At 40.1% G+C, this 10973-nt stretch overlaps 1 protein-coding gene across 1 annotated transcript; it reads left to right on the forward strand.

The window, feature by feature from the left end:
* Positions 1-306: 306 nt before the first annotated feature.
* Positions 307-10902, forward strand: C10H3orf49 (chromosome 10 C3orf49 homolog). The gene is given in 7 exon segments (XM_060023784.1): positions 307-431; positions 4099-4276; positions 4278-4422; positions 7529-7653; positions 9892-9935; positions 10035-10209; positions 10660-10902. Coding segments are annotated over 7 exon segments (990 nt in total). The 3' UTR covers positions 10858-10902.
* Positions 10903-10973: the final 71 nt, after the last annotated feature.

The following is a 10973-nucleotide window of genomic DNA, read 5'->3' on the forward strand; positions in this document are numbered from 1 at the left end:
CAGATCACCTGTTCTGCCTCTGCCTTGCCCAGAAGTTCACAACAGAAAAGGGAATTTCCCACCGCTCTGTCAAATGCATCGCTGGTGACCTCTGTGAAGTGGTAAACAGGGCCGGTCCAACAAATGATGTCTCTAACACCTTAAAGGGAATAAGGAAGCAATTCCAAAAATTTCCTACGTACTTTACCCCAAACAGCCCAGAAGTTAAAAGCGCCTCAGTCACTCACTGCATGATTTTGTTTTGAAGTTTGTGAGCTCAAGAGCTAAAGAAATCCAAAACAGCTACCACAGGTGCAGTTGATAGCAATGGACCATCCCCACCTGTATACACCAGAGCCCTTTAAGGTTGCTTACGGAAGAGTTGGCCGGTACCGAAGATTTCAGCAACCCAGAAAGAGAAATGGCTCGTTCAAAAGGAAAGGGATTGAAAGGTAGGAAACTGGGACTCATCTTCTTCTCTCTTGAGTGAGATTCTTTGGATTTTGCATTGACCAGTATTCACCGTGATGATTAGAAAAGGTAGCATCTCTTTTTAAGCGTTGCATTTAGAAATGAAGGCTCTGTATGGATTAGAGGGGGAGACAGCATTTATACACTGGATCAGAGAACCTAGTACCACAACGGAAGCTTCATTTTGTGATTAGAAAAGTCTTCATTGTAATGGGGAAAACCTTTCCTTTCTACCTGAATTTGAGTTTTAATGTTGCATATTATACTAAAATAAGCAGACCGTAAGTTAATATGTCAGTCTCACAATTTTAGACAGCAAATACTATTATTTTGAAAATTCAATAGTGCATTTTTCAAGATGAGTCCATGAGCAATGCTCTTTCTGTTCCCTCTTCCAGCAGTTTTGGCTGCTGAAATACATGCTAATTGTATTTCACCCATGTGCACGCTCTTTAATGTAACCTAAAAACTGTCTTATACCTAATTTTTCTTGCTAATGGCAAAACCATGAAGACAAGCATGAAATACTCCAAAAATAATACATTTTAATTTGGAAAGTCGGTGAGATGAATTATTTTCCAATTTTGAGGGCAGGGTGTCTTCTTTCTTACCAGGTTCATGAGCAGTAGCTTAGATAGATAGAAATGAGGTGTTTTCATGAGACCTGAAGCCTCAGAGATCAGACTTCTGAACTTCCACAGGCAAAATGAAATTTTGCAGAGATTTCCACTTTCAGTAAGAAACAGGGGTTAAAAGGAGAGGCAATACAACCAAATAAATTCACAACCAACCAAGATACTTAAAAGCTTAGGAAAGAAAGGATTCTTTTCATAACAGCAATGGCAGCAGTTCTATCCTAGGCTCTGGAGCAAAGTTACATCTGTTAATTATGTTGTAAATAGACCGGGAATAAGGGTGGAGGGATGGGAATGGGAGAGGCGTTCTAGAGATTCAGAAACTGCTTAGGGCAGGGCTTTTTATTTGAGGGGTTGCATGGACGGCCTTGGGGGTTCCTGAACCTCCTGAATTGTATTTCCATGTGTATGTATTTACGGTAGTAGAAACAGATGGCTTTATTAAAATATTCTCAGAAGGGTCCATGGGAAATTAGTCTTGGCCCGTAAATGATCTTTGGGCAAATTAGAATATGGCACCCCTTCCTCAGGACACTTGACTGCCCTCTGCTGGAAAGTTATTGTATTATATGCTCAACTATAATGAATGTGAATAATACCACCTTGTGAGTGTGTGTGTGTGTGTGTATGTACAACTAACATAACTCTACGTCCTTGGTCCCACAAAGGAGGCTGCTAGCCTATGAGGGCTCCCTTCTTTTGACCTCTTAGCTTGCACTCCCTTCTTGCCTTTTAAATTTTTTCCACACAGATCTGTTCCACATGGTAATAAAAGCTATCATTTATTGAATGTATTATCAGGTTCCAAGCACATAAATTGTTTTCTTTTATTTGTACATTCTTGAGAACAACATACCTATTTTCAAATGAGAAAACTGAAGCTTATAGATGTTAAATAACATGACCAAGATCACACAGTTAGGAAGTATGGTGCTGGTTTGAACCAAACCATTTAACTCCAGTGCTTGGGCTGAACTATTTAGTGGGCTGAACTACTTCTCCTGCATAATGACAGAGAAGCTGAATGATTTAGGTTCAATTGAGAATAGTGTTTTTCTGGAGGTTGGTATTTTGCTACTGGTGGGACTTGACATAGTTTAAGTAGTATATAAAAAATGTTTTTAATAGTTACAAATTTATTTATATCCTCATTAGAAATATGTATTACATGTATTATAAATATAATGTAACATAATATAATATAAAACCTGGGATTTCACCCAGAGAACTGAAGATTTATGCTCACACAAAAACTTGTACACACGTTTATAGTAGCTTTATTCATAACGGCCCCAAATTGGAAACTACCCAAATGTCTTCCAATGAGTGAATGGTTAGACAGAGTTTGGTACGTCCACATCATGGAATGTTACTCAGCAATAAAGAGGAATAGAATATTGATAAACACAACAACCTGGATGAATCTCTGGAGAATTACACTGAATAAAAAAAGTAAACCCCAAAAGATTTTACAGTTGACTCTTGAACAAAGCAGGGGTTAGGGATGCCAGCCATCTGCACAGTCAAAAATCCATGTATAACCTAGAGTCAGCCCTCCATATCTGCAGTTGCTTGGTGTCTAAGGTTCCACATCCACAGACTCAACTGACCTTGGATCATGTAGTACTTACGATTGAAAAAAATTTGCATCTAGGTAGAACTGCACAGTTCAGACCCATGTTGTTCCAGGGTCGACCATATGCTGTATGATTCCATTTATAGTACCTTCTTGAAAGGATATAGATTATACACATGGAGGACAGCTTAGTGATTGCCAGGGTTTAAGGAAAAGGTAGGGGTGAGTGGGAAGTGGGTGTGGCTATAAAACAAAGGATCCTGGTGGTGATAGAAATGTTCGGTATCTTGACAGTATCAGTGTCAATATCCTGGTTGTGCCAATGTATTTTAGTTTTGCAGGAGTTTGCCATTGGGGGAAACTGAATAAAAAGTACACAGAGAATCTCCCTGTATTATTTATTACAAATGCATGTGAAACTACAATTATCTCAAAATAAAAAGGTTAATTTTTTTAAATGTCTGGGATTTTATGGATATTGTTGCTTTGGAGGAAACTAACAAAAAATGGTTAATGGAGGAAGAATATTAGGTAAATCCAGGGTATCATGGAATGGGTGATATTTACCTAGCACAGGGGATAACAACACAGACTTTGGGGTCAGATTGTCTGGGCATAAGTTATTTAATCTTATTTAATCTTATTTAACCTTTCCAACTTTTAATTTCCTCATTTGTGAAATGGAGAGGACAGTAGGAGGATTAAATTGTGTAATACATATGAAAGAACTTAGATGAGTGTTTAACACATAGAAGTCTATTAAGAAGTGTTACCTATTTACTAAAATATGCAAAAATTACTAAAATATGCAAAAATTACTAAAATATGCAAAAATTACTAAAATATGCAAAAATGATGAAGATGCTATATGACTATTCGGAATTTTGGAAATAATGCATTTAGAATTATTCTCTCTAAATGAGTATTCTATGTAAATGCAGTGTTTATGGGACCTTGGAGACTATATTCTTCATTGACTACCCTATCAGACTCTTTCATCTCTCATCACTGTAGCCTGGGAAGCACTAAATCCAGCAAAAACTATCTCAAACCGTTACTGAAATAAGATCTCCAATTTGCCAATATGAGGTAATATAATTTAACAACCACAAACCAAGATTAAAATCTGCATTCTATGCTTGGTCAATTAAGTTAATCTCTCTATGTCTCAGTTTACTCACTAGTAAAATGAAGATAATCATATAACCTACCTGCTATGAGGATTAAATGAGATAGTGTCCAGAATGCACTTCTAGAGTTTGGCAACAAAACGCCAAGTAGTTACTTTGGCTTTATTCTTCTGTGATTTGAGTCTTCAAATTTATTTTTTGCAACTGTATAATTTTTTCACATTTGCAGTGGATTTTAATGATTTAAATGATACCTTTTTTATAACTTTTCAATTTCCTTGATGCAAATTATTTTTCTTTTGTTCAGATGGCATAGAGCTGTGTCTACCAACTTAGTAAAACAAAATGTGTTGGTCCCCAAAGAGGAATCATCCAATGAGAGTGACATGGAATTTCATGAAAGCCAGCAAAATCAGAAAAGAGATTTGGTCAAGAAAGTGAAGACTTTTGGGGGGAGGATGCTGTCACACAAGTACAGAAGCAAGGCCAGCAAGTGTCAGCAGAGAGGGCTCCACTAACCCTAAGGAAACCCTCCTTTCAAATACGCAGAGCCTTCTTCCTAGAATTGTCAAGGAGCTTCCATCGCCCAAGTTGTTTACCAAACCAAGAATGAGAAAGCTCTCACAGAATGGTAATCAAAGGCAACATATGGTTAAGCGTCAAGGCCAAGAGGAAAAATGAAATTAGGATGGCTTTTCTTGCTACCCCAAGTATGGCATCTCCTGGGAGCCATATTCTGAAATGCAGAAGCTCAGGCCCCACCCAGGTCTACTGAGTCAGAATCTGCAGTTTAGAAAGACCCCCAGGTGACTGATATGTACATGCATTTTGAAAAGCTCTGAATTAGATCACCTTTGAGGTCCCTCCCAGTCCAATTAATCAGTCGTTCTCATCAGTCTAAAGCTACTTTTCATTTAAATACAGATGCACACATAGGCATATACACATACACATATATTAGAAAATCAAACCAAAGTGGGATTTTGCTTTGTTTTGTTTCTGGAGAAAGGAGTGAGGCAGACTTTCAAATGGCTACTTCTAACAGAAGAGGGTGTGGTGAGAATTCTGTTTTTAAAATCTATGATTGGTAAGTCAGAAAGGAAGTTTTATTTTGTTGTATCTGCTTCCCATGTACCTTGTGAAGAATCAGCATTTGAACGGTTAACTTTGTCTTTTTTGCAACGTGGTGATGCTGTTTTGGGGGGGCCCTCATGAGTGATGACTAATGATACTACTACTATTTGCATTCTCCTCTGTAGCTTTTTAAAATTAATAGACCTTATTTTTTAGAGCAGTTTTAGGTTTACTGGAAAATTGGGCAGAAAATACAGAAAGTTAGTTCCCATATACCTCTCTCTCCTTACCCTACCCCCGTAGTTTCCTCTGTTATTATCATCTTGCCTTAGCATGGTACATTTGTTACAGTTGATGAGCCAATATTAATATATTATTATTAAGTAGAGTCCATAGTTTACATTAGGGTTCACTCTTCGCCCTGCACACTTCTATGGCTTTGAAAAACCTACCATGTAATGTGTCTCTCATTATAATATCATACAGAAGAGCTTCACTGCCATGAATATCCTTTGTAGGTTTCTAATACCCTTTATAGCACAGCATCCAGAAACATATAAAGTCCTTATGTATATGTAGGAAATTCAAACATACCTTCAAATTTCACATGGTTATAAGGCTGCAAGCCTAGTGGATACTTTTTCCAGAAAAAAAAAAAAAACCCAAAAAACAAAAATGATGGCTTCCAGCTGACTGATTGCCCTTTCAAACAAACTCTCTCTTCCGGAAAAAGCAGTCACCATTACAAGGATCCAAGCATCTAGCAATTACCTGGTATGGATTGACCTGCCTATTTCTGTTAAAAATAGCAAAGAGGACATGCTTATATACTGATGGGGCTGGAGTTGGAGAGTCCAGCAGAAAACAGAGGACCAAAATCTTCTCCTCATCCCATGCATTGGCTTATTTTCATCTTAGTTGGAATAACAAATCTCTGCACTAAGATCTTCCCAAGAAACTTGCCCATCCTTTAGGCTTCCACTCAAACATTCTGACCCTCAGCTGTGACCAAAAGACAGTTGCTCATCCCTGTTGACCCTCATTACACTTTTTAAACAAAACTTTAGTAAGTAATTATTATATGCCAGCCACACTATTAGGGATAGAGTAGCAGATAGAACACACATGGTCCCTACCCTCCTGGAGATACAGCACAGAGGGACATTCCAGCATTATGCAGATAATTACCTCTGATGCAAAGTAGCAGCAGAAGGCACTATGGGTAGACATCACGGATGCTAATTTAGGGGAGGGGGCTCAGGAAAGGCCTCTCTGTGGAAGGATCAACTCAGATGAGATCTGAGGGACAACTACAGTTAGATAAGGAAAGAGTGGTGAGAACAGTTTCCCAGGAAGAGGGGAGAACACTTTCAGGTTCCAACATCAAGAGAGCACTGGGTGTAATTAAGAAATTAAAGTAATCCAGCCAGGGAGAGGCTGGTGAATAAGGTGGTAAGGGTGTCTGTAAGCCATGTTAAGAAATTTTAACTTTTCCTAAGGGTGATAAGAAACCATCAAATATTTTCGAGCTGGTGATTTATATAATCTGATTGGCATTTTTTAAAGGTAGCTGAGGCTGCAGGGTAGAGACTGGATCGAAGGAGAGCAAGAAGAGATACAGAAGGAACAATAAACAGGCTCTTACATTCGTTCAGGCAAGGGATGGTAATATCTTGGACGAGTCGTGGCAGTGGGGATGGTGAGATCAAGGGAGAAATATTCATAGGTAGAAGTTGCAAGATTTGGGGGTGAGCTGGACAGTGGCAGGGGAGAAGGAAGGGTCCCTGGGTTGAGCATCTGCTTTGAAGGTGGAGCCACCAGTCACTGAGATGAGGAACCCCGGCTGCTAGATATGGTTATCAATGGACCTAAAGCAGCTGAGTTGATTTCAGGTGCTGCGCACAGCTTGAAGACGCTGAAACAGAACAAGCTGCAAAACCCTTTTTCCAAATGACCCTGTCGATCCCTTTGACTACAACAAGGAAAAAGCCTCATTTCCTGCCCTTTTCTGTTTTAGTAAAAAAGAGAGTAACCTCAAGTTTATTGCCTTCTCCAGGCAATAACATGGTTTTGGTTTTACCATACGAGTCTCAGTGCCTATATTTATGATATTGGTTTTTGATTTATGATAGTGTTTTAAGTTTTCTTTATAAGTACGTTTATTGTGTTAAGAATTGAATTGATAGAGAAAAATATTAAGGGCTCTAGGGTTCACGGGGCTCCTGGAATGTGGGAAAAACTATTAAGACGGTATGTGAATGGCTGAGCTTTGTGCCACTTTGCTGCAGAGTAGATTTACTTGGCTTTTGTCAACAGCAAATACTCAAGGGATTGTCTTACACATTAGAGGGTTACTTTTCCGAATTCCACAAGAGTTACAGGGAAAGGCAACAGAGGTCAAAACTGAAGTCTCAAAGACAGGTAACCACCTTGTTAAGATGGGTCGGTGACCACTGAGGTCATGACCACAAGAAAAGGCAAATGTTCAGGAGAAAGTGTAAGCTTCAGCAAAACAAATCCATTTTTAATTTTTAACTCCAAAGAAAAAAGCCGCCGAGACAGCGTGTGATGCTGGCTTTTCAGGAGACTTTCAAATAGGGAGCATGTGTCTATTACTGTGATCCTTCAAGATTGTCTGTTTTTTTCTTCCCCTTCCCTCCAAGCAACTATACAACTTGATGTTGTAGAAGCAGAGACAGAGGAGATAACCCAAGGAAATACACTCCTCCGAGCCAGGAGAACCACCAAGCGGTTATCTGTGACATCCCTTCCCTCAGGACTGCAGAAGGTAAAATGCTAAAACAAACTCGCCTCTAAAGACTTATCAGTAAGTCAGTGTTTAGGGATGTTGTAAAAACCAAGTTCTCTGCCACTGCAAGTCCCTCATATTAAAGCTGCTACTTGTGTGTCTCCACTCCCAGAATTTAGGGCACAGAATGTAGACTTTCCAGTTCTGATTCCTCTAGTTCTGAGCTCAAACTGTCCAGCTTCTACTACAATCTGGGCAACAGTGGCGTTTACAGCTTTATATTGACTTTGTCAGCTGTTCAGATATCAAGACTCATTAGTATATTAGCACCTGGCCTATCATGCATACACGTGGAGAGGAATTCTCTAGATCAACCCAATAGAATTTCTGCGAGGATGCAAGTGTACATTTGTCCAAAATAGTAGCCATTAGCACGTGTGGCCTTTTCAGACTTTGGAATGTGGCCAGTGCAACTGAGGAGCTGAATTTTAAAGTTTATGTCATTGTAATTGAAACTAGAATACAAATAGCCATATGTACAGTACAGACAGTACAGCACTAGGTGATCCAGGACTCTCCAACCCAAAGCTTGTACTTACCTGTACTTATCAAGCTTTAGCCTAAATTGCCCAGACTATCTTTTTAATAGAACCCTGAAATACTATCATTACTTTAGATATAATAAGCATTGACTTAAAGCTGACTGTGTTCCAGGCCCTGTTCTCAGTGCTTTAAAAATACCAACTCAGTTAATCCTTAACGACAGCCCTATAAGGTAGAGAGCAATAGGTTACTACAGTAAGTAGGATATTATTTTAGGGGTGGCAACAAGAGGTTAAGTAATTGGCCCAGATAATTGGAAGAGCCAGGCTTCAAACAGCAGAAGACCTGGCTCTGGAGTGCTTAGTCCTAATTACTATGCTAGGTACTAATTGTACTGTCCAATATGGTAGCCAATAGCCACGTGTGACTATTTACATTAATTAAAATTAAAGTCCATTCTCTTTGCTGCAGTAGCTACCTTTCAAGTGCTCAGTAAACATATATGGCCAGTGTCTGTTGTACTGGACAGCACAGATAAGAACATTTCCATTTTTGTGGGAAGTTCTGTCGAACAGTGCTGCTCTAGAGCGTCACTGCCAGAGTGCACCAATATTAGTTTTGAATTTTACCTCTTTTGTGCTAAGTTTGCACTTATCGTACTCCTGTTATGTGCTGGGCAGTTTGGGGAGGCTATAAAGGTGATCCAAGGTCATGGTCCTGTTTGTGTGGAACTTATAGTTTGATAGAGGAGATGGACATTAAACTATGGTACTGTTAGCTCTCAGAATGTTCTCAAAAGTATATTTGAATTAATAGCCCACATTTCAAAATTAGAAAAATTCAAACAGAAATCTGGATTTTCAACTTCCTTTTGGAAAACAGGAGGAGTTGGCAACACTGGGCCCACAATTCCTGGGGCAACTGCAGCAGGCGCAGAGGCCTGCCCCCTTTGCAGGAGGGCGTGTTCTCTCCAGTTCACACCAGCCCCAAGTGAGCCTGTTTTGCAAACCCTGCCTGACCCTTCAAGGCATTTGACTTTTTAATAGTGGTATTCAACAAACACAGAAATAACTTAAGTAATTACCAAGTGCTTAATAGAAAAAAAAAAAAGCCCCCCAAACACTTGGTTTTACGAGAGAGGAAAAAGAGGGGTCATACTCTGGACGGACTGGGGAAGATTCTCCCAGTGACACTTGAGCCTGGGCGAGCTGGCAGGGCAGAGCGGAGGTTCCGCAGACTCATTTGTAAACTCAGGCAAAGGGCAAGACCCAGATGTGGTCCCACATCCTACTTTGTGTAGCCCTCACAATAGTCCTGATGCTAATTACTAAGCACAAGGGGAAGGAAGAGTGAACCCAATAAGACTAAAAAGGGCATATTAGCCAGGAGCCATGACCTAGGAATGATTTCCAATAGCACAGGTACTTGTAACCAGCAAGCCAGGGACCAGGGGAAGAGTATCAGGCATGCAGCGAAAAGAACCCAGAGCTTTCTTTTTATGTTTGGAGACATGCCTGTCATGAAAATAAGGAAACCTGCAGAAACGAGACCAAATTAACAACTGGATCCAGTGATAATGAGCTTTCTGGGGCACTGGTCTACAACAGCCCCACACTCTGTGCTCAGCGGCTGCAGAAGCAATTTCTTCTTCTTCCCCTTACAAATGACCTGCTTTTTTCCTGACACTGTATTTTCTCTTAGAACCAGACAATCTCATTTCTCTGCACCCTATAGATCTCTTCAAAGCGAGCTCTGGGCACAAAGGAGATACCTGGGGGGTGGAGAATAATATGAATACGACCTCCAACTCGACGTTGTTATGTGGCGAATGTCCAGTTTATAAGAGAATGTCCCAAAGGTGAGAATGTTCATTTAAGCACCGTCACAGATATCATGTTAGCACTTCTTAATCTGATGTATTTTTGCATTTTTATGATAGTTCCGTATTCCTCAAAAAAGAGACCACGCTTTCCAGCATTCAAAAAAAAGAAACATAGCACGGAAAACATCCTCCGAAAATCAGATTTGACAGTAGGAAAGCTTCAAATGCAGGTAGTGGACAAAGGCTTTTACTTTGGTCTTTCAAAAGCATCAGAGGGCCAGGCTTAACTGAATGCACAGCCCTGCTTGACAGCGCGGATGTGGGATGAAACTAATGATTAGCATGAAGGAACGTTAGTGGGGGGCATTCAAGAGTGGCTACAGGATTGCTGAGGGCACCGAGGATGGTGCTGTGTGCCTAATAAATATTAAGTGAATTCAGTTGAAATGAAGGCACACACATGGGCTTCTTTTGAGAAGAAATGAGATCCTCTTTACCACTGGGTGGTAAATGCATGTTTTCAAGCTCTGTTTGCTATGACTTGAATTAGATTAATACTTTGGGACTTGTAAACGTCCAACAATTCCTGAACTTATCTCTCAGGAAAAATCAGGCCACCTTTGGGTGTGGACAAGGCTTTCTAACACATGGTTTCATTTCTCTGTATCTGGCTGTCATAGGTGGATGACCTCATAGAAGCAGTGACAGATAAATCCATGAAGCTATTGGCCCAAAGACACGCTGAGCTTCAACAGTGTGAATTTCTAGGGGATGAAATCCTTCAGTCTTCCAAGCAGTTCCAGAGGATATCCAAGAGAACCCTGAGGAAGTATAAAGTGAAAAACGTGTGTTTCCCTTGTACCTGGTGCTGCTTCTGATTTTGTTTCTGACAGCGCAAAAGTTATGTTCATAGGGGTTCTTATCTTTTGGTACATAATCCTGAATAAGTTTCTCTTAATCAGTGGTGGCAGCGGGGTGGGGGGAGGGTTAAGGG

The sequence above is a fragment of the Delphinus delphis genome, chromosome 10, assembly GCF_949987515.2.
Source record: "Delphinus delphis chromosome 10, mDelDel1.2, whole genome shotgun sequence".
Classification (NCBI taxonomy): domain Eukaryota; kingdom Metazoa; phylum Chordata; class Mammalia; order Artiodactyla; family Delphinidae; genus Delphinus; species Delphinus delphis.